General features: G+C 40.5%; 1 protein-coding gene across 5 annotated transcripts in view; it reads right to left on the reverse strand.

Annotated features, from left to right (window-relative positions):
* The window catches only part of mark4b (MAP/microtubule affinity-regulating kinase 4b), a 57900-nt gene extending 33048 nt beyond the window's left edge, over positions 1-24852 (reverse strand). The window contains exon 1 of one of the 5 annotated variants that reach the window (XM_026191566.1): positions 23994-24852. In XM_026191566.1, coding sequence (XP_026047351.1) covers positions 23994-24035 — 42 coding nt within the window. In that variant the 5' untranslated portion in view covers positions 24036-24852. Of the gene's footprint in view, positions 1-19574; positions 20708-23993 lie in introns of those variants that run through there. The other 4 variants (XM_026191565.1, XM_026191567.1, XM_026191568.1 and 1 more) reach the window with 4 other exon arrangements.

Consider the following 24852-nt stretch of genomic DNA (forward strand, 5'->3'; position numbering starts at 1 on the left):
TGAAAAAGCTCAAATAAATTGCATAGTACTCCATACAGATGTCAAAGTTCAGCATTAAGATCTGTTCACTCGTCTGAGACAGCAATTTTTTTCTCCCACCTGATTTCTTTAAATTCAGTTGAAATGAATTGCTTTCATTTCTACCCCAGATTAGCGGCGTCTCTGCCTGGACAAGCAAAAAGTAAAAAGTGCCAGAAAAAGTTCATGCCCAGCCCTGTCAGATGAGACCTTTTAGAAAAATGAGAATTACTCAATATTCAAAACTACATGTCATAAGAAACTGCAGAGACTTGTAGCACCATGGATGTTAAGTGATGTAGAAAAAAAAAAAAACAAAAACCCAAAGATTTCTACAAAAATCATGTCTGTTTTTTTAGATGACTCAACAGCCGACCCTATTTCCACCAACTCAGTAGTGCAGGAACATATTTGCTTCTCGTTTCAGGAGCCAACTCACATTTCCATGGGTTTGAGAATAATTGTTGTCTGGTAAATGTTGCCGTGTTAGTATATCTCCACAGAAGCAATATCACTATTAACATATTCTGTGAATCACTGGTAAATTTCTAGATTAGGCAATATCACTGGCAGAGTGTTGCCTAAGAAGAATCTGCAGACAAATGAGGTTCAAGTCAAGAAGATCTGTGATTCCACCTCAGACTGTATCACCATTTGCTGTTATTGCTGTTAGGACCTTTTAAACCCAGCCTGTTTTACCCGTTTGCATCTCTCAGACATCAAAAAGCTTTCATCGCGCCTCCTTTTTGTCGTTCTCTTTGTGGACTTCCATTCTTAGATTTTATTAGCTTTCCAAAATGCATTTTTTTGAAACACTTGAGGCATTTTTCCCTCATATTTCTAATACAAAACAGCAAAGACAAAGAGAAAAGCAGGTTTTTGAGAAATGTGCTACATCCCTGGGGGGCATTAACTGGTTGTAAATGAAGAAAGGAGATGTTTCTAGCTCATATGCTATGTGAAGAAATTACTATTAAAAGCTAAACTACCATGTAAAAAAACAAAATGTCGAGTTTATTGTTTAGAAGAATAAATTTGATTGTGGACTGTCTGCAACATTAATCAGTACACCAGAAAACAAATAAAAATCGCCCTCAGCTGATATTCTTTCATCTCTCTTTCTGAAGCTGATCACACATCAAGGTTCGGACCAAAATAGTACAAACTGAAACTAATATTTTATTGAAGGATTATAACTAAAGAGTTGGAATATGATATTTAAAACGCCATAGCCACCAAGCAAATGTGTTCCTTCATTTTCTCCTCTTCCTCTCCCTTCCCCCCTTTAATTTCACCTCCTCTCTCTCCTCTGGTTCATCCCTTCCCCCAGACAAATCAATTTGCCTCCTTTCCCTCCATTCTCCTCGCCATGCCCGGACACGCCCTCTCTTTTGTCTCACGACGCTATCTTCATTTTCAGCGACCTCTCATCATTTTGAGCATCCCGGTGGCCTCCATCACACTACTCCCATCTCGCCATCTCCCCATCTTCAGGGAGTGCAGTCTATCGATTCACCCAATCCTGCTGATTACCACGCAGTTTCATTCACAAGCAGGCCCGTGCATGTGTGTGTGCTTGAGCAAGATGTGATGGAGTCTATATTGCTGGTAGACTGCAGCAGCAAAGATATCATAGGGTGGGGAGTGGGGCGATTAAAGCCTCCACCCTCCCCCTCCAGTATGGGTGTAAGGTGACATTTGATATAGAAGATGGATGAAGGGCTCCGTGTGTGTGTGTGTGTGTGTGTGTGTGTGGTGGTTGTTGCTAAATGATTTGCACATTCAGCAAACAAGCTGCACCTTGTCCTTGTAGACTGAAAGCACTGAGATTTGGTGTCCATGTTCTGCATCGTTAAATCGTAGCAAGAACGTATGCGAGGTTAAACCAATACAATGTTTATCCTTATTACAAAATCAGATTTTGCTTCTGTCCAGTATGCATACTCCGGAGCTGAAAAATGATAAAGTACCAAAAACACCACTTCCTCTAATGATCCTTAGGGTAACTCCTTAGGGTATCCCCAGATCCCAGTATTAAAATTCCCAACTTTGAACCATTAAAAGCACATTTATGGTCTGGTTCAAAAAAGCGTTGAACCCTGCTGATAACAGCTGCATAGTGGGAAGCTATTTTCAGAACTCACTCCACTTGGATGCCGCTAAGGTGTAAAATTAGTCACTAAAGTGGACTGCTCCACTGTGTACTGTTGGTGCCTCTTGAAGCGTTTTTAATTAAATTATCCGACAATACAGCTTGTTGACTCTTAAAGACCACCAAAGAAGTTTGTGCTTCAGTTTCCTTGAGTGAGATTCTGGTGTTTTGTTAGTCTCTCATTTTACAGTTTACACTTTAGTCTCTATGAAGAAAAAACAAGCTGAAATGTTCTTTGTTACTTTCTGAATAATTCCTTTGACATCATCTTACAGAGGAACACACTGTTGACAGGCAAGGCTCCTGTCAATGACTCAACAAAGGAAGCATGCCAGCTTTTTCCTATAAATTCATGTGTGGCTTACACGAATGACAGCTTGATGTCAATTAAACAACAATGCGCTGAAGGTGTGAGCGTAGCTGCCAAAGGGCCTGATATGATGCCGAAAGATCTGACGCCGACTTTTAGCTTGAAAAGTTGCCAAAAGTTGTTTAAAGAAATTTCTACACTTTATGCATAGTCATCCACGTCTATAATCAGCTTATATACACAGGTGCAGGACATTTTCCCCACATCAGGCAACACCACATGTATGTCCGAGCACCTTAATGGTTTTATTCCAAACCTGCAGTGCTCATTACACTTTACACTCTCTGTTCTGACACTTTAATATGATCTGGTGTTTGCAGTTTTCTGCTTTACTCTCTAATTTACTTCATGTAGCCATTTTATTGTATAGAGTAATTTGATTTTGTGGAGCTATTTGCTTTTGGCTGATGTTTTCTTATTAGATTTTGTGTTAGTTTAATATAAGCTGGCTGCTATAACAGAATAATTTTTATCTTATAATTAATAAGATAAAATAAAACTACAGCCTCTTGTGCAGTTTCTCAACATTTTCAGATCTTTATGATGGCGTGACATGCCTGAAGGATGATGATCATGATCAGGTGTCAACAAAGCAGACAAAGATCTGTTCTTAAACCAAGAGCAAAAAATGATTTAACACTAACACATTTAACTGGTTTTTCTAAGCAGATCTGCAGCATTCTGGTCCCGTCTTTTTCTGTGAAAAACTACAGAGATATGAGCTACAAATCACAGGAAACCACTTTTAGTTTGCAATAAGAGGTAAGTTTTCGCTCAGGTATGTGGTGGCATTGTGGTGGCATACACGTTTGCATGTCTGGCTTGGCTATTGTACAGCACAGGAGTTATCTTCCATCTGCACTGATCTGTGTGGGAGTAGAGCCAAACAAAATGGATATGAATCGATGAATGGAAACTCATGAATCTCATCTACTCTCAATATGGGCCTAATCTGCCTGAGGAACATTTTCCTCTTTTATACTCCGTGGAACATGCCTGTCATCTTTTCTAGTTTATCATTTCTCTGGATGCTGTTTCTCTTCTGTAAATTAAACTTTTGTTGTTGTTGTTATAGGGATTATTGCTTATATGTTGTAGCGGGACTCATAAATAACTCAAAAGACTCAGCTCATTGTTGCAAAGGCAGAATTAAAATGTGATTTTTCTGTGGTCTGTTATATTAGTTTTAAATTAAACTGGAGGAATGTAAAGGCGAGGCAGGCAACACTACGTCAAGACACCCACTATGACGAATACAAATGTGCTTCCACACAATGGACCACACCCTGAGGGAGGTGTCTTGGACTTACTTTTGCTCTGAGTGTGTGTGTTGGGTAGGGAGGTACTAAGTAAAGACAGGATGTGTGACCTTATGCCCAGCAGAGGAATGGTGTAACCTTCAGCCATCGTCACAGACACAGTGACCTACACTACAGCTTCCTCTTCTGCTCCAGAGGCTCTCGGCCTCAGACTGGTACGTCACTGGCTCTATTACACATGACTGCAGACACGTCATCTCCATAACATAACAGAAAAAAAACAAAGAGATAAGAAGGATTCTTATCTTATGCTAAAAAAGGAAAGAGAAATTGCTGTCAGTAACAGTGAGTTGGATATGTTAGATTCCCTGTCCTGCCCGAGAGGTTAAAGCATGTTCAGCTGTAAACTATGTAGGAGGGAAAAACTTAAAGGTATTTAAAGGGAAACAAAGAAACAAACCAGTTTAGGGAAATACATACTTATTGCAGTGATAGGAAAGTCCCACAATGACTTTATTCCAATAGGTTGTTTTGAATGTAGCCGACCAGGTGCTAGTTTCACCGAGACAGTTTTGACTTTTCCTATGCATTAGTCCAAGGCAGTGCTTTTCTCTGTGGATAACTGAGTCACAGCATGTGGTCTACACTGACCTTATGCTATCATTTGTTTCAACGAGAATTCAACTGGGGGAGCACTGGTTTCTGGCCACTAAAAATAAAGATTGACTTATTTTAAGCCAAGCTAACTATATCCTTACATTTAGAAGAAGCACCCCCCAAAAAAACCCAACATGACTCATCATGTGTTGCTAAGAATAATAAACACATAACAAACACTACTTTGTTATCAAATCCAATTTATGGTGTTTACTGAAATAAGCTGCTTTAAGCTGCGTTAAATGATTAGTCAAGCAGCTGCACCCAACATCAAAATTAGCCTACATAAACCACTCGACCATTAGAAAGTACCAACACGAGGGTTACACTACCCACTATCTCAGCAGCATTTTTTAGGCTTCTTAGTCCCTCTTCCTTTTTTTAGACTAACAATTTCTGCAGAAGCTACTTAGTGTGCCATTATTTTTGATGTAAGTATCTTTATTTACTTATTAATTGTGCTCCTGCTTAAGAAAGTTAAGGTCTTAAGGTCTTATGGTCTGAATTTACACATCTATTTTAAGTATATTTCCATTATCTAAGCCATAGTAAACTCTATTATTGTGAAACTGGCCCCAGATCATATAATTTGAGGTTGACTGGCAGCTCTACATTCCTCTCATGCAACCGGCAATCTACACTTTAAGTCTAACTGCTAGTGGGAGTACACATTAAAGATATTAGCTTTGTCCACGCTCGCAAGACAGTCTTCCTCTTCCTCTCTAAGAGCTCAGGATCCCTGTATAAACCTGTCACATCTCACTCATCCATCAGGAGTGTGTGTCAAAAGCAGCAGGAAGTTGCATGAACTTAACCAGCATCACATCCTGTTCTGGAGACAGAGATGTCACAGCAATGACAGCAGACGTGTCACATGTTGAGCTGCAACACTCAGCGAGCATTTCCTGGCAGGCCCCAAAAGGAAGAAAGAGCTGAAAAAAAAAAAAAAACCCATGCCAGTGACCATAACAGACAAGCTGTCTGATGCAATGGAGCTTCAGCTCAACCAGCTGCTGGAGCTTCACTTCCCTCATAATGTGATCGGATTTGTTTGAAAAAGCAGGAAGCATTTTGTGTGGCTTACAAAAAGGAGCGAAAATCGAATTAGTCATCTTGCATCTGTTTATTTCTGAGAACGAAAGAGGAACTAGTACTTTAAAGCCAAAACTCCAAGATATTGCCGTTCATAACAGTACTGCACTAACAGATGACGATCTCAGGGACCATACACGTTGACATATGAGAGTGTGATAAATAAGAGTGTCAACCAAAGAGCTAAAATCAGCTAGAAAATGATGCAAACTGCAACATACATAGAGGGTGGTTAACCGTGGACTTGCAGAGACAGTCATTTACATCCTCTCCTAAACATTTTTGTCTCACGAGGCATAGATATCTGTGCGTGAAAGACTCAAGTCTTGGTGGCAAAGGCACGGTGAAGAGTGGAGAAGGAACAACACAACCATTTTATACGCAAATATAAAAACAACATGGCAAAGTTAGTAAAACTAAAGCCCGGAAGAATAAAAGTAAAGAAAGTCGAGGCAAATGTTGTCGTTTAGCCGATGTCCATTCAGTGTTGGTTGCCAGTTAGGGTTAAACACCCTCATCATGGATAAGACTACCCAGCTCCATTTTATAAAAAGCATATATTAAGTCTATATCAATATACAAAAGAAATCTCCTAATGGCTCATCTATTTCACAACACTCAAAGCTATGCTGTAAAGCTCAAGAGTTCTGTTCTAATTAACTTAATACTGACAGTATTTATGTAGCGTAATTATCAGTCCTTACTCAAACATTTCAGCGCTTATACTGTGTCACCACCATCGTGTTGTGTTCATCGCAGGAAATAATCTTTTGGAGTTGATATTTCTTCATGAATCATTTTGTAACACTTTCTGCTGTACTAGTAAACAGATGATAAAGAGTGGCAGGAAATGTGTGAGAGAAGAGTATGATGAATAGATGAAGGTCAAACTGGACTAAAATGTGTGTATTTTTGGAATAAATGAGAGCGGAAAGAAGAATTGACTTTATTTCAAAGGGAGTCTAAATAACCCACAACTATTTCACGCTGTGACTAATAAGCATTGCTTCCACATGTTGCCCCTTAAACAACATAAATGACTGATATTCAAACAGAACATCCCTAAAGCATTTTTTGTGTTTCAGATTATCCACGGATGACTAAAGCAAAGAAGCAGATAGACATTGGTTGGCTTCTGCCACAGTCACTAAAATTCCTACCAATACCATTAGCCCAGACTTGAGTCAGACCAGTGTTGCTCCTCTCCCTCTCTGTCTTTTATGGCAAGTCCAATGTTAACCTTCTGATTTATGATCAAAATACAATAATACAGCAAGGCATTTAGCAGTCTCACTCAGAGCAGCCGGATTTGATTCCACTGAGATTTGCATTTTCTTATTTTTACACGCTTAAAACTGGTTCTTTGGGCCCTCGGGTCAGGCCAAGTACATTATAGCCAGGGGTGCACATAAGTGGTCTGCAGGTGCACATTTGCTGTCTTAGCTGTCACCAGATAAGAAGTTGCAATGCGCGTTCGTGTACATAAGCTTTTCTGGAGGAGGACAGACATTTGGTTAGAACTCTTAAAGATGTCAAGAAGCAAGCTCCTTTAAGCAACTACTTTGGTGTTCCTCCACCTCCAAAGAAATGTCAGAAGGAGTCCGAACCGCAAAAGAAGCATGTATTCTCGGAAAAGTGGATGCAGGAGGTGAGCTGGCTTCAAACAAATGATGAACGCACAGAGATGTGGTGCAGAATGTGCCGTGAAAATCCCACTCTAGCGGACAAAAACAGCTTTTTATATGGACGCAAACGCACGTTGCAACTTCTTATCTGGTGCGCATCTTTTATTTTGACAGCGAATGCGCACCTGCGGACCACTTATGTGCACCCTTGATTATAACACTTATTAAGGCTTAAAATCATCATTAAATTGACCTTAATTTGAAAAATCAAGACAATGTTAACTACCCTGTTAAGTGTCAGCTACTCTGGCTGTTATTAAACACCCCATTTAAAAAAAAAGTCATCTTGTGATGACCAAGTCTTCACTAAAAGCAGTAATTGTGCTGAAAAAAAATCAAACCGAATATGAATAAATTACTGTTTTCTGCACCACAATGCCCCTTTTGTTAAATCCATTACCCGCTTAGGCTGAAATACCTCGGAGAGGTTTTAAGAGAAGACATTTAAATATCATCCCCTACATGAAGCGGACAGCACAAATATTAAGAGGACAACTACCCAACACTGTGGGTTAAATGCAGCCTCCTTCCTCCAGTGTGACATCATCTGACCCCACAGTATGCAAAATGTAACTGGATTCCTCTGTCTGGACAAGGCAGGACTGCAAATGTACACACACGCTTTCTTTTTGCCTCTGGAAATGTGCCACATTACTCAGCATATCATTCGCCATGGCTCTGTAATCATCAGTACAGGCTGAGTAAGGGTCAGATTTATTCTGTTTGGATCAACAGCAGCGGATTAAAGAGCTGAGTCACTCCTTGGCTAGACCTCAGCTCCTCTCTCTCTAAACCCTGCATCACTGTATAAATTTACATCAATAAATGCAAAGAAAAGGCACAATTCCCTTTGGGAAAAAATTTACTGTCCATTTCAGTCATGTCCTCACAGTGTCAGTCTCTCTGCTGCTTTTTGCAGTCATGTATGATCTCATTCATTTCTCTCATAGTTTGTGGTAGGACTGAGGGATTGAGCATGCACAGTAAGGGAGGTACAACGGTGAGATGAAAACAGCACATGGTTCATGACAGCCTACTGCAAATACATTGAAAACTTCCCAACATGTGTTAATTAATCTAAAAGTGTTTTCAGACAAGTCGGCATCTTCCACGCAAACGACAGCCGCAGCGATCTGCTAGTGATCACAGGAATCACAAGCAGGTTTATGGTACAGCAACCTCTTTGCAACCAATTTCCCATAGCAACAGCCAGCAACCACTCACCAACAGGTCAGAGAATGCACATTTTTCCATAGCAACCAGATGTTACCAGGTGGCAACAGAAGAAACTTTTGTATCATCTGTTTTTTTGTGTACTAAATAGAAAAGCTGGGGAGCCCCCCACCCTCACCAAAGGAATCACCCAAGTGGAAACACTGACTACTAAGATTAGTTTTAAGTATATGGCAGTATTCAGTATTACTCAAGCAAAAACTGTGGACATGTAATAATGGAAGGTTCAGTACACAGGGTGAAAGTCAGAATAGAAGTCAAACCATAATAATAGTTTCCATTTGAAAGATTTTTGTAATAATGTTTTAATTTTTAATTCATTTTCTGAGCTAGCGGCTCATCAGGCTTTTTTTCAGTAATGTCAGAGATGAGTGCGATCGAGTGTTATCTCTGGTAAAATGGTAAATGGCCTGTATTTATATAGCGCTTTTACTAGTCCCTAAGGACCCCAAAGCGCTTTACATATCCAGTCATCCACCCATTCACACACACATTCACACACTGGTGATGGCAAGCTACATTGTAGCCACAGCCACCCTGGGGCGCACTGACAGAGGCGAGGCTGCCGGACACTGGCGCCACCGGGCCCTCTGACCACCACCAGTGGTGGGAGTGATAATTGCTAAAACTAGGCAAATCGTATGAAATATTTACTTCCTTTCATACATAAAACTTATGATGCTGATCATTACTGGATTAGTCAAGACAACTTGTAATCTGTGAAACTAGCAGCCCGTCTTACTCACAGTTTGCGGCATACTTCCACATTCATACCAGTCTATGTCAAATAAGCATACACTTTTGAGTCAGGTCCTCTTAATCATTTGACAGTTGACCTCTTAATTTCTGTTCAGTACCTTCTACCCACTCCCTTTTCCATCATTCCCACAGCTCAGTCTTTGTTTCTGGCCTTTTTGTTACCTAATGTAAAATTACAAGACCTACACAACCTCTCACAATTATGTTTGTTCCTCATGCCCAAAGCAATTTGTCTAGAACACGAAACCATGCACACTGATCGGAGAGAAACATGACCTGCTTGGTAACATCTCTTAAATTAAATGTAATTGCTGGTTTGGCTTCACAGACAACAATTTTGCAGACCCTCTGACTAAGCGGGTGAAATAATGGATGTCAATGTTAGTAGTAGTGTTCTTTGAGATTATGGTCTGCTGCAGGAAGCTATTAACCACACTGCCAAGGGGAAGTCATACTATAGTTATTGACAACACTTGCAATGTACTTCTAGCTCTCTGTCTATAACCAGATGATAAATGCAAAAAAGTCAGCTTAGCTCAAACAAAAACACACAGAGGAACAGGAAGTATTGTGACAAAGCTTGCATCACAGGCTCTGCGTTTATACTGACCACAATTTAAAAAAAACAAAAAACCAACTACTTTTGGTATGAGCTAGAGATGTTGGACTGCTGAATATTTTACTTTAGTTACTAAAACATTATCACATGCACACACAAATCATGTGATTCCATCATAATCACATACAGCTTTTAATAACTTTAAAAAGTTGGTAAGCAGAGTTTCATCTGTAAACAAGACATCATAGCACACACAGAGTTTTTGGCCTTCCACCAAAAAAACCACCAGAAATGTGACAGATATATTTCTCACTTCTCTTAACTGAAGCACTAATTTAGGGCCAGAACTATCGGGAATAGCCTCAGACTCCTTGCCTTAAGTACATGAGGACCAACTGTTGTTAGTTGTGTAGAAACCACCAGAGTTTCATATTTTAGGTCTGATATTTGACCAGGCGTGGGAAAAAGATGCCAAAGAAGGCAGCTGAATGACACATCACACGAACCTTCACTCCCAAACATCCAGCTCGCTCTATGGCTCCTCTCGAACACCCAAATTGGGCATGAAATTATTTTTTTCAAGGGGCACACAAGTTTTGCAAATTTGATGAGACCTCCCAGCGAGCACTAAAACTGCAGTTATAGCTCATGGAGAGCGACCTGGTCTTTCTGGTTGAAAAACACTGGATGGCTGTTAACTAAAAGGGCTTTTGGTTAAACTGCAGCAGCTGAGGCCTGAGGAGAAACACTGAGGACAGTAAGTCGACACCTGACAGCCGAAGAGGCCCTCTACACAATGAACACAACAGCCTGACTGTGTGCTCTGACTATGAATATCTGAGTGTCTTTTCTTCTTGTCTCCTGGTTCAGATTTTGTAATTGTGCAAATCTGCTTGTCTGCAGGGGTCTTTGTGAGCGTTTGGCAGTTAGCATAGGCTCCGTGAAAAGTGTCATTCTGCACATGGTAGCCTGATCTCCAGAAAACGCCACCTGTTCAGCGTTTGTTGCCTAACCACTTAACTAGAATTACTTAATTGCTGGAGAGAAAACAATCTGTGTTGACAAAATGCCAAGACAGTTAATTTTGGATTTGGTGCCAGCAAAGTTTAATCACTGTGTTTATTATTTTTGGCTTAGGCTCTTTAACCTGCATCTAACACAGCGTCCCTTCTTTGGAATGATCATAAAGCTAATCCCAATTATTATCTCCCCATTTCAGCGTTAATTTAAGACCTTTTCAATGATGATCTTCAATGCATTTTTTTAAATAACTACATTTCTATCAGACTATAGGTAGCTTTTGTTGATTTTACATTTCTAACAGTAGCTATGGGCACAAATGAAACCCCAAAAAATCTTCAGAAATTGCTCAAATGAAACCAACAGGAACCATACGGCCCATTGAATGGCACACTGGGTGTTTGAAAAGTAATTTAGAAAATGCAATTCAAAAACAACAGATAAATACTATTGACATTAGCCTCTAAGCCGGTAATGTGAGCAGGGAATGCAAATCCTTAAATTTTCCTTAAAAATCTGCCACTGAGAGGCTCTTGAGCAAGCCATTTTCAGGAAGGTCCAGTAAGCTCTTAAGCTCTTTTCCTGATGCTGCCCTGCTTTACACTCATGCTTCTGCAGTTTCACTGTTTACTACTGTACGCTGTAAAATATAACCAGGGAAACTGGGGGCTCTGTGACCCGCTCATGGGCAACATTGCTGTAGCTGTTAAGGCTAAACAGAGGGTAACTCAATCACGTCTCCAGGGATCTGAGCTGGAAACTTCCCTCCAAGTGTTCTGCTTCTCTGACCTTTTGGGTCCGCTGTTGCAGCTGTAATCCAAAACGCCTTTAAGTTGGATTCAGTTGGCAAGGTTACAAAAAAGTAAACATCAGCAAGGCACTGCGATCAGTACAGAGTTTCAATGCACCTTGTGCTATAATCACAAGCTTTCATCTGCAGATTTGTATTTCTGGGCATGAATTTTCATGTGTACTAATGATGTCTTCCACTTTTAAAGGGCAGAAAGGTCCACATGCGGAGGCTTCGTGGGGTTTTGCTGCTCACACAAGAAACCTCAGTCAAAGTGCTACAAGAATAACAAATCTTTCCATTTCATTTGTTTTTCATTTATTTTTAAAGTGTCATTAATTTCAAATATGTTACTGTTGGAAGCGGCTCAGACAATAAAAACAACTATGTCAGGGTCAGGCTATTAAAGACGACTCGTTTTGGTTGGGAATTAAAAATAACTTGATTAGGTTTAGAAAAAGATTGTGGTTTGGTAAAAACAAAAAGTTTTTCGTGACTTTTAAAGGTCGGTTAGCCTCAGTGACACGTCTTGGCTGAAGAATCTAGGCAACATATGTGCTACGTGCACAAAATATACCTCCTATTGAAAAATTTCAGTTTCAGAGTTGTGCTGTCACAAAACAACATGACAGTTTATATCTATAAGCACAAACAAATAGTTCTCATGACTATTTCACATTTTTCTATAAAACTGGGCAAGCAATTTAACAGCAGCCCGCTTAATTTCATACCCATCATGCATGGTTCGGCTGGCCTCGGCGGACCAGATGATTTAAAGCCTAAGGCTGTTTATGACTGTATCTGGAGTGTTTCTAGGTGAAATGAATGCCAACGTGGGCATCAAAGGAGGGTGCCAGTTTTTGGGTAACATGTCTGGACAGCAAGTACTTGAATCTTTTTGCTTGTCCAGGGAAACACAAAAGCCTCGCCGTGCCCTGCAGTCGTGCACTGAAAGACATGTTGGCCTTTTTGTAAGAAAACACAGCTGTGCATGTGCACACAAGCACTCACCCACACCCTCTATACGACTTCCTTCTCTCTCACACACATTAAAACCTTATGACTAGCCCCAAGCAAAAAAGTGTGCCCATTCCCACAATTCAGCATTAAGAAGAGCAATGCAACCTGTTTATTGTTTATTAAAACCCGTTTATTACACCTGTAATTAACTTTCGCTGTTGAGACTTTAAAATATTCTAAACTCAAGAGATAATCCCACGAAACCTTTTCTTCTAAAAACACAAATACACATCAAAACAAAGTTAAAGAGGAGAAAAGATCCTGTGATTAAATAAAAAATTTAAGATTCTATGAAAATTCTCACAGGCCGTTTGCAGATGCAGGTTTAGCAGGTTGGGTTAAGTCACCCGCATGTGGAAACAAGGAAACTACAGAGGGAGATGAACACTGACACAGATGCAACTTCAAAACAGATCACGTTGATTTATTGGAACGTTTTAATAACACCTCATATAAGTTTAACAAAAATATTAGTGAAAATATTAATTTTCAATTTAAGAATTTAACGCTTTGTCATTTCCTTATTTCATTTAAATACAAGCCTATAGCAAGAAGGATTTGAATCCTGGCAGCTTGCTCCTGCATGTTCTGGCTTCTTTGTACTGGTCAAATACATGCATGATTGCCTGACTGGGGAAAAGTGCTATATCAGTGCGTTTTTGCTTCACGTCGTTTTATTTTTGTACCCTTAGATTAAAGATGTAAAACTGTCACAATAAGCTCAAGACTGAGCTCAGTAAGTTACAAAGAGATGTAAAATATTAACAACGTCCTTGAAAACAATTCAATTATCCATAGCACACAAAATAAGAGTGGAAGTAAAAAGCAAAATGTAATTTATTCATTCGTCCTGAAAGGTGACCCTAGAAATTATGTGCTATTCATGTCGCCTACTGCAAACTGTTGACGTGCCTTCTGTCAGTTATTCTTTACTAAAATGTTCACAGCCTACAGAGAAGCATAATCCTGCCCTTATGGATATTCTGGTTTGGTTTGTTCAGGTTTGAAGTATTGTACAACTAGCAATTTTCTGATTAAAAAAAAATACACAAGACAATAAAATACAGAAGAGTAATTATAAGGACTTACAGCAGTTAAAGAGTACAAAAAGCAGCAGGGACTTTTTTAACTTTGGGGTATAAAGGTGAAAAGGATGGAGGACATGTCAGGTATTAGTTCTGGTTTCGGTGACTTTTGCGACAGAGTCAGAAATATACACGGGGAGGTTAAAGGAAATGACAGGACTGAACAAGAGAAGAGAGCAAAGCAGAGAACAGAGAGTAAGAACATGTAAATTGCAGAGCGTGGCGTGAAAGTGCAGACTGTCGTGTCATGTGTGATGTGACTGAATGATAAGCCAATGTGGTGTTGATGATCTCAGAAGACGAAGCCACAGCATGATAATATCATGCGCTGCGCATTTGTGATGGTCTCGGAGCCTTTTGCATGTGAGACTTTCCTGTCTTACATGCAGAACACACAAATACATGCACCAACATGTTCAACCACATGTGTGCTGCATTCAAAACTTCCATTTACTTTTATTTGTCTTTCTACCACCATCTGTAACTACCCTGTAATGAAATCTGGCATTCAACGTGAAGATCCGAAGCACAAACAACATTTCTAATTAATCAGTGTTGGAAACTGTTCTTGGGTGGGTTTAGAGTTCTGCATCAAAGCCCAGCAGCCCCTACACCTACTGAGCAACATCACTGCTTGCGTTTATACTTGTGCACTGGTGCAATCACAAGTGAAATAGGGCTAATCCTGTTGGACTTGGAGGTAATAAATATTGAACAACAGTTTTACTACAACACAGGAAGGAGAAAGACTTCAGAGGTGATGGAGCTAAACTATCAGAGCGATGAAAATGGGAAAATGGCATATGTCTATATTGGAAGAACGCTAGCTTGTGCATTAGCTTTGTGAGAGACACTTACTGCCAATTACCTTGTGTTGAACTGTGATTATGTTTGTGCTAATCAACATATTGTGTTTGCACTGCATATTAACACCAAGCGGATCTAGTTGTAGGCAGCTGTTTTTGATTTGTGTCGACATGTAGTTACTTTGCTAGGAAGGTGCACCAAGCACAATAATCGAGCATCATTCAGCAGATTTGAATGATGATTCTAGGGCTGTGCAAACTGATAACGTTTAATTTCAATTACAATTTTGGCTTGTTGTCAAATATGTTCTTATTGTTTTCTTGTAGCGCGACCGTTTTATTTCCAAGGAAACTCCTGCCAAGCTGCAGCACGTTAGGTTCAGTTAACATTTTCTTTCTAATGAAATTGTAATGAAAGAACAAAGAAATCCACTTTTGAAATTTCCATAACTCTTCTATTCTTCCAGAGTCTGTAAGTAATCCTGTCAATTATGATTTCAGTATTGATCAAAATAATTGTGACTGGGATTTTTTCTATAATCGAGCAAACCCGGGTGACTGCGAAGATGCAGTGAAGCCTGAAATATAAGTTATTGATGTCTGACCATTCATTTAGATAAAGGCCTTAAAACAGCTGCCAGGATGCACTGTCGAGATATCTGCCAAGTGGCTAAACTTGCTTCCGGACGGACGTCGCTACAAATCAAAATGGGATAAGGTCTGTAAGTTGAAGGCACAAAGTCGGCGAGTGAACGTGTGTGTGTGTGTGTGTGTGTGTGTGTGTGTGTGTGTGTGTGTTAAAATGGACAGGAGAGGGTGAGGAATAATGGGAAGGTGGGGGTGGGGTGTGCAGGACCCCATGTTGTAGCCATGGTGAGGTTACTAAGACAAAAGGCTTGTGTTTGAGCAAGGACAGCAATCATTCTGGTTTATTCCCTGCAATGCTGAGTTCTCACCAGCTTTAATGCTACATATGCATTTCTACAAGGATCATTTTTGACAAGAGTAGACTGCATCAAGCATTTAACAGGCTCTATTATTAGTTTACTGCTCTGCTTCAGGAGAAATCGTTTTATGACTCTTGCAGTTATTAAAAAACAGGGGAAAGAATCCACCAGTGGCTCTCGCTTTTATTTGGTATCTCACAGTGTGGACAAAACAGATTCTCCTCAATGTGAAGACTGAGCTTCTTTAGTCTTAATCTTTATTGTAACACAAGCCTCGATCTAACTTTAATGTTTTTGAATTTTTATTATTTGGATGTGGTGTAAATGTCCAAACCAGCTACAACAGGTTTGCATAAAAGTCAAAGAAGATTCTGCCACCTCTAAAAGTACCTCAGCGTTCCAGCAAGCGGTATAAACAATAAACACCTAACTGCTACAATCCAGAATGAGTTGTGCAATAAATTATCGTAACCAGAGTGACCTAATGAATGAATGAATGAATGAAAGCTTTATTTGTCACAAGCAGTCGATCCCTTACAGCAGCGGTCCCCAACCCCCGGGCCTCGGACCGGTACCGGTCCGTGAGTCGTTTGGTACCGGGCCGCGAGAGTTGAGGCTCAGATGTGAAATGTATGGTTTTCAGGGTTTTTAAATCGGTTTTCAGCGTTATTTTGTTATCGTTTTATCGTTAACTCGGTTTTTTCACGTGTGTTATGATTAAATCTTCTTTTTTTGGTACCGGTACTAGTTTTATTTTGTTGTATTTATCCGCGACACCTTAAAGGCCGGTCGGTGAAAATATTGTCGGGCATAAACCGGTCCGTGGCGCCAAAAACGGTTGGGGACCGCTGCCTTACAGTGTCTGAAATGCTTCTGTTCAGAGAATGGTTTATCATTTTTAATCTTCTTCTAATTTTTAAACATTAGCAAGGAAGTATTTCTAGACACGTCTCGACACAAAAGTACTTTAAGATGGCAAGAACAGAGGAAGTGACATTTAAAAGCAACACTCCCTTGGTTCTACATTGCTACATCAGTGTTTCCCACTGACTGTACTTAGATAATTTAATATGCTATAAAATGATATATAAACTGGGGCAATAAATGATGGAGCACTAGTCAGCTGCTTCTCCAGTTAGTTTCTTATCCAGTCTATGGACTCAAAGTCCATGGTCCTGGACTGCTGCTTGCAATCGTGGTACTCTGTGAACTTAGTGTAGTGTACTATCTTTCTATATGGTGCAGGTTCCAGATTACTGCCGGCAGCTGCAATCCTAGACAATGGACTTCAAATCTGTCTGAGCAATGGATCGGACAGTAAAGACAGCTCAGAGCAACGACATCCTTACAAGCCACCCAGCAGGGAAAGACTAGACTGGAGACACTAGCAAGTTCAATTTAGCATCCTCTTTTAAAATAAGAGCAAGAGGACTGCATAATTATGAATCAATAACAGTGTTGTCTTGGATGGATTAAAAAAAATGCTACTAAAAATTAGGGCTACAACGATTCATCAACATACTCGATGACGCGGAAGCAGAATTTTATTGTCGATGCGTCATATACTATACCACATAAATGTGTTTTTGTAACTGTAATATACTGCAGGAAGCTATGGTGGCCATTATCGCCCTTATCGTCTGCCAAGAATGCGCTCAATACCAACGAAGAAGAAGATCTTGATGCATGCTCAATGATCCAGGTAAGGAAATCCCAAACAGTTAATTCTGTTCATCAGGACAGACAGTGCAAAGCAGAGACAGCACTACTGCAGTGCACAAGCATTTAAAAACGCCGCTGTTGTGCCAAAAAATGATCATCTGCTTAAAACTGATTTCCAATGTTTTTATGTGTCATGTCTTTACTTATATTGGTAAATAGGACTTTGGTGAACATGATTTACAAAGTGATTATATATAAAATGTAAAAATTACCTGTTTTCCAAGTATCTTATGACTTTGTGTTATTGTACCTACATTCAAACCAATCCGGTTCTTTTTGGCCACATAAGACATCTTTTTAAACCTATTATTATATTTGTTGCAATTTCTGCGATCCTCTTGGTCAGATTACTCTTAAAAATATTTTTTTTAACGTCAATGAGACATTTTAACTGGATAAATAAAGGATATAAACGTCACTTTTGGGCTTCCACCTTTTGATAGGAATGCTGTTTGTGGCTCAAGATGACTTGATAGGTCATTTGACATTTGTTTCACAAATTATAGGCCAAAACGTTATTTAGAGCAGTTTAAATACGGGCAGTTAATATTTGGCAAATACTAGAAATCAGTTTTTGGCAGAAAAATCTCTTTTTGGCAGCTAATGAGTGAAATGCGATTGTAAACCAATAAACAGAGATAGCTACACTGTCTCCTAGTTTGTTTGTTTAGTTTTTACACACATTAATACTATAGCAAACCTTTTCCACCTAACATTAAGTAGCTAATCTGTGGGGAGAGAGAGAGAACAGGGTGATATTCACAGGTGGGTAGACTTGGGGAGGTGAGGCACTGGAGCCTAGAACAGGTTTGCCCACAGGAAGAGGAGATAAGAGTTATTGAAATAATTGTTGACTAATCGAAGAAAAATTGGCAGATTAGCCGACTACCAAAATGATCTTTGGCTGCAGTCCTGCTAATAATGCACTTGTTGTCAATTCATAGAGGCACTGCATCTAAGTAAAGTCTAATTCGCCCATTGAATGCTCGAAGATTTGTACACCTTCACAGGAATGCTGTTTGTGAGCCTAACTTCAGGTCTTAAACTGCCTAGATTCCAGTATATCATTCTCCACCAACTTCAGCATCATATATTTCAGCTCCTTTCACTGGAATGAGTCTGATCCTCTGATATATCCTGAGTCAGTTAGGCTAAAGTTTGTCTATTATGTCTGAGTGTCCTGAGGATGGATGCTGTTAACGTTAACTTCCTTGGGATGTCAGTTGCTGTTTCACTAAGCAGGTTTCTCATCAGTAGCTACTGATACACGTCTGCAACCCTTCAAGTTTACATGTTTAAAAGCTGTCGTTTGTTAGCTACACTTCTAAAGGTCTTGCATTCTTATTGTTGTAGTGCAGCAGTCCAAATCTTCCACACGTTTGCAATAATTATTTATTACCAATACCTACAATCCCTCTGTGAAATGTGGGAAACATTGTGTATGCTTTATCATTCCTTGTCGTGTTCATGACCACAAATAAATGTTACTAAGGGCCACCACCGGCCTCGGGTCTGCACTTTGAGAACCCTGGATGCAGGAAAATTCAGTGAGAGACACTACTGGTATTGGAAATATTTGCACCTATCTAAACAAAAGATATCCAGGGCCTGAGGCAGTGACAGCATACACTTTAAATAACCTTAAAAAGCAGGAAAGGAAGTATTCAGTGTTTTGTTAGCTGCACTAAGAGGAAGTGGTCTTTGTTAGACCTTCACATCCAAAAAGAGAAGCTGCTTTGAGCTGGGTGCCCTTGAGACAGAGGTGGGGATATTCTGCACAGCTGCTCAACTGATGTCATAGGACATTAGAGAGGTTCACAGTAATTACAAGAATATTTACAAACACTAAAAATTGAATCAAGAACAACTCAAACACAGTCTGCCAAAATCCCACGCTGCCACAGACACAGAAGGCTATCAGCAGGATGGACCAGGCTAGCCTGACACAGCAGATTTTGCAATATTGAGCTGCCCACTGAGCTTTCTGTCGCGGTTTTATTAAAGTGGAAACTGGGCGGGCCAGACAGGGTGGAGGTGATGGAGTGGAGGTGAGGGTTGGCTGGGTGGTCTTGCATCAGATGCATTAATTATTGATCAGCTGAGAGCTGAGGGGGGGTAAACATGCGCAATGAAAACACCGGTGGAGGTGAAAGTCTAATCTTCATATCTCCATCCTGGACAGCATGTGTGTCCAACTGCACCCTGTCCCAAATGAGCTAGGGGAGATTAGCGCGTCTACGTCGCCTTGCTTGATTGCAGCTGCTCTTTGCACATGGCAGACTAATCTCTGGGCCCGCGGGCTGACGGGGGTTATTATGATCAGCTCCTTGAAAAGCATAATAAAAACCTAAGTGCAACCTCTCACAGACAGACGCCTATGGTTTTTAATTATCTACTTACATGGTCCGGGTTCCGCTCGTTCCCAGGCAGTGCTGTGCGTAAAGACATTTTTTGTCCCTGAGTGAGCTTCGCCGTCCAGGAGAGAAAAAAAAGTCTGGGTTGTGTTCACACCGGGTGAAAAAAGAAAGAAAGAAAGAAATGCCACCCCAGACTAGCCTGGCTGTATGTAGATAGAGGGGGAAAGGCTTCACTTCTCATAAAATCCTCATTGTCACAGTCCGTGAAGGCAGCACAGATCACCAAGACAGTGATCCAGCTTAAACTGATGCTTTAAAAAAAACTGAACCGGTTGGCTACATCCACTTCATGTCTTTATGGTGTGTCTGCCTCATCTGAAGAAGGAAAACCAACACTGAACCCCCCACTTAGCGCTTCGCTTTCCCCCAAATCCCCTCCCAGACGCTATCCTCTCATCTCTGTTGACACGCTGCTGGATAGTTAACAAAACAGCCCCTGTGGTCACCGGTTTACCTCCACCTGCATCGTCTTCTGCTGAGAAAGGAGGAAAGCGCGCACAGCCGGTGGAAAACACAGCAACCGATAGGGGCTGATAAGAGGAAACAGAGGCGAGGACTCAGTGTCCCTCTGGCCACCACGGTCTGAATTCAGAAGAAAAAAAGCAGGGGACTTTGTGTGTTCCTGTTAGCTTGCTGAATAATTCTGGGGACAGTCCACGAAGACGCAGTCAGTTTAAAAGGAAGCAGGAACCGGCTGAGGCAGCACTTCTGGACGCCGGGAGACGTTCAGGGCCCGGTTAAATAAATCAATGTATTGAAGAGAGCAGGCGGACGTGCAGCCTCCCAGTGTGTGAGTCCTATGGTTGGTTCTTCCTCTCTGTCCAGTCCGCCCTTGGCTCCTCTCCTCTTTGATTTGGTTAAAAGTGCTGCAGCGGTAATTGAAGAAGTCGCCGGCGTGTGAGGGCGAAGATACGTCTCCGCCGGGTCACGAACACACCATCTGTTTTCTAAGAAAGACGAGAGAAGAGCGGACCTCTCCCCCAGTTCGCCTCCCGAAAAACAGTGACAAGAGAAAGAGTGGGGAACGTCAACGGTAGGCAGGGCTGCTGCCTTCCACGCACGCGCACACAGACACGCGCTATTCTCTCATCTGTCGAGCTGCCTTCAAGACCCCGCAAAAAAATCTGTCTTCCGGCAATCTATCAGAGCTCGGAAAATAAAGATACCCATGGTAAACTTTCCAGGATGAAGAAAAGCTATCAGCAGGATTTAAGAAAACAGCCGCTATGACTTTATGTCCCATACAGCTATATATTGTGTTAATAAAGGTTGATTAGAAAAGGCCTGAAAAGTGTCTTTTATCTGCATTCCTTGTAATGACCAGCAGGAGACAACCCTTACCTCAGTGAACTCTTTCCTGGTGCGTTTATGGGCTCCGTCGCTATTTTCATCTCATATTGCATAGAAAATTAAAAGGTTTGGCCATTCTGTGTTTCACATAGGCCCACGACTAACGACTCACTGATAGTGGAGTTTTACAATCAGGTTCACCACTCACATATCACATCCAGTTTCAAAACACTAAGATGGCAGTGGTGAAAATGCTTAGCTCTGGGCTTTATAAACCAGTGGGTGACTTCATAATGCGTAGATACATCCTTTATAGCGTCTTACAAAATGAAAAATAAATAAATAAAAGTTCCACCATTTAAGTTTGAAACAGAGCCACGCAAAACGTACGAGAAACTCTTAAAAGTAACTCGTGAGCTAAGAAATGACATCTTTAAGTATATATAATCTAAACCTTCAAAACAAAAGAGAAGTCAGAAAGAAATGTAAAAGTTATTTAAATTCTTTAAAGCAATATGATATGATAATAACTAATAAGTGTGAGGTGGGAAATTAAGCAGGTTTCTGGCTGAAAACCTCTCTTTGTTATGGAAGCAGCAGGCAAGACATGCGGTGTTTTAAATGAAACAAGTAAATTTTTAAAATCAATTCTAAAAAGAAAAAAAAAAAGAAAAAAAAAAGAAAGGGCAGCCATTGAAGAATAATTAAAACTGCTGATAACTGTGGAAGAGTCATTATCGGTACTTCTGCTCATTTATACTAGAACACGGTGCAGCGATTCAATCAGGCAAGTCATTATGAAAAAAGGCAGGGCTAAAAACTGAAAGTCAAAAGCACACCTGTGAAACACCGCCCCCTGGTGGTGGAAGATCGGGTTAAATTGTATAGATAGTATTTACAAAAAGTACCTTTAAAAATAACATTTATTAGATAACAAGTATATTTAAAGTAAGTTTTAACAAATTACACACAACATACAAAGGGCTGTTTTATGTGCATGGCCCACAGACACACTAACTAATGACTATAAATCAATAGTGAGTGAATTTGTTGCATTTCCAAGCCTTTCAATGTGAGGCACAGAAATGTGTGTTTGTTTGGCACAAGTGAGAGGACACTGGTGGATTTGTTGTTTTCTTGAATATCTAAATCTGCAGCCAGCCTCTGTGAGGCAGAGGGAAACACTTGAGAAAGGACTGTGAAAAATAAATAGGGATAAGGCAAAGTTTAATCCCTCTAGCCTGTAGTTTTCCAAAAGCCAGAGCTTTGCAGAAACTGGACCCTAAATTTTGGGGACCATGTCGAGGATACGGCTCCTAAAAAGTCATTGAACCACATTATGGTGACTGACCTCTGATAAATTGAGGTCACCATCCTATACACTAGTCCTGACCTATTATGCCCCTTTCTGGCTGTAAATGAGAGCTCGAATAATACACCAGCCTTATTTCTGTGGTTGCTTGAAATTTGAAGACACTGATCATGCAGGCTGAAATATTTACCCAGATAAGTTAAGCTCTGTGTTTCATGTGCATGCAAAGCTAAAACAAAACACCACGTTTCCAACAGCATCAGAACACAACACCCTTCCCCCCCAGTGTGCATGAAGGCACAATTACTCCATTCATACAGACATGCTTGTGTGTGTGTGTGAGTGTGTGTGTGAGACAGAGAGAGCAGGCTAATATTACCAGAAATCTGTTTCTGCTTTTGCTGAAAATCACAAAGGAAGTAACATTTGTTGATAATTTAAAGTATGAATTAAACAGCAGGTCTGCTCATTGTTAAAAACAAGTAAAAAATAACAATCGAAAGGAACAGCTGCTGCACGTCTCCTGTTATATCTTTGCTGTTATTGATTAACAGACAAGAACTATTAGCAAATAAAACTGTTTCATACTAAACCTGAAAACATGCCCCCTTTAAGAGCTCATTGACAGATAATCAAAACCCCAGGAAATCAAATATTATCACTTTCTATGTTATCCTCTACATAATCAAGCTGCAGTGCACTACAGCATTATATTGATTCATTACTGGTTTTGAGGGCATTTTCTACCCCACAGTGGAGGCTTTGAATTGTACTGCAGACCTTTTATTGTCATCCCTATGATGTAAAAATGTCATATATGCACAAATAGTAGACAAAACTTTGAATGGGAGATCTGAGGAGTTTTTATGCTTAGAGCCAGAGGTAAGCACGCCAGGATGCCTCCAGTATAAACCAAAGCATCTAAACCTCTTGGCTCACACAGTCTTTAGAGGACATGACATGGTCATCGCCCAGCTCACTTCTGATCACACGTAGAGAGAGAAGCCCATCTTATGCTTCTCTACACTGAACCCCAATGATCACCAGTACAGTGTTGTTTTGTTTTCAATTTAAATTCACATGTTTTATCTCGTATCATGCTGATTCAATCAAAGCGTCTTTACCTCCACTGTGAATCGTCTCTACCGCCGCAGTTATAATGAGGAAAGATTTGCAAAGAGAGGCATCTGCAGCAGAATTCAAACCCGACACTTTTATGGAAGCTTGCAAATTAAATATGAAAACAGATATATGCACCAAACAATATAATTCAGGATTTAATGAGCTCATCTGCCCAGGAGGGGGATGTGTGCAGTTTAAAGCCGGTTACTGCTGTTTGTTTTTGCTAAGCAGATTTATTGCTGCAGTGTGTTCACAGAAAGAGCCCAAACACCTTTTTTTCTAAAGCTAATGCAGACTAAGTCCTGCAGCAAAGCCTGCATTCATGAAGGTTGTAAAGTTCAGTTTTTGGTAAAGCCGTTTAAAGGAGTACTCTTTTCTCTCCTTTAACACTTTAATCTTTACTATGACCTTTGTGTTGTAGAGGGTGTGGATGGGATTGGACAGAGTATTATTTTTCTATTTTGATTTTATTTTTTTGCTGATGTTTGTACACTTTAATCAGGAGTTTTCTGAATAGTCTAATAGCAGCGCTGACTAAAGCTTGTAGTGTAATTTGTCATTCTTTTGAACACTCCATTAAACTACATTAGTTATTACTCTAATTTAAGACAGTTAAGACTATCTTTATCTCCCAAGGTGTCACGTGTTTACATTTTGAATTAGAAGCACAAACCTTACCTGGACTGATCTGGACCTGTTGGAGCGAACCCAGGGCCTCATCCTTCCTCAGCACTGCTCCTTCCTGGTTGAGACTGAGCGCTTCAGTGACCTGAGCCCCTGCAGACTGAGGGCCTGATACTGTAAGGGAAAGGTGAGCAGCACACAGGCACATTCACTGGCATCCCTCGGAGAACAGAGGCAGAGCTGCTGCTGCAACTGCACGCGAATCGATGCTGGAAAGAACAACCAGAGCAGCAGTCCGTATTTCCATGGAGAGCCTGTACTCAACGCAATGTCACAGAGTATACCGGCAGCATTAGTGTTACTGCTCGGTCAGCTGTGCATAAACCTATTAGAGCAAAAAAAAAAAGACAAAAACAAAAGTGAATGTGGAATTGTCGATATATCTAATGGGCTACGGAAAAGGTGGCGGTGGTGGTGTGTGAATGTGCTTCTGTGTGGCGTGATGGGCTTGTTTGTGTGTGTGGATAACAGCTAGTGATTTGTGCTGCTCTGAGCGCGTCAGCAGGGATCAATACAGGCGGGGACTCATGCTCGCCCCGAGGGCATCAGAACTATCACAACATCACTCATAACCCAATTGTTTCTCAGTCTTTAACCTACTTCTTATCTTAATCCAAAAACCAGTAGATAACCCCCAAGATTTGGAGTCTAGGGTCTAAAGCAAGAAAAAAGACAGAAGGACAAGATAGAAGCACAGTTCTGCAGTCATACAGGCTTCTTTTTGATCCCAAAGGTTAAAGGTGAAATTTCTCATGTTTATATCATCATGGTACGATATCCTTTGAGGAGCACTTTGCAGGAATTCCTTCTGCAGGTGAAGATTTATGTGCTTCTTCTTTTTCTTCTTTTGGCT

This window comes from Astatotilapia calliptera, chromosome 14, assembly GCF_900246225.1.
Source record: "Astatotilapia calliptera chromosome 14, fAstCal1.2, whole genome shotgun sequence".
In the NCBI taxonomy this organism is placed as follows: domain Eukaryota; kingdom Metazoa; phylum Chordata; class Actinopteri; order Cichliformes; family Cichlidae; genus Astatotilapia; species Astatotilapia calliptera.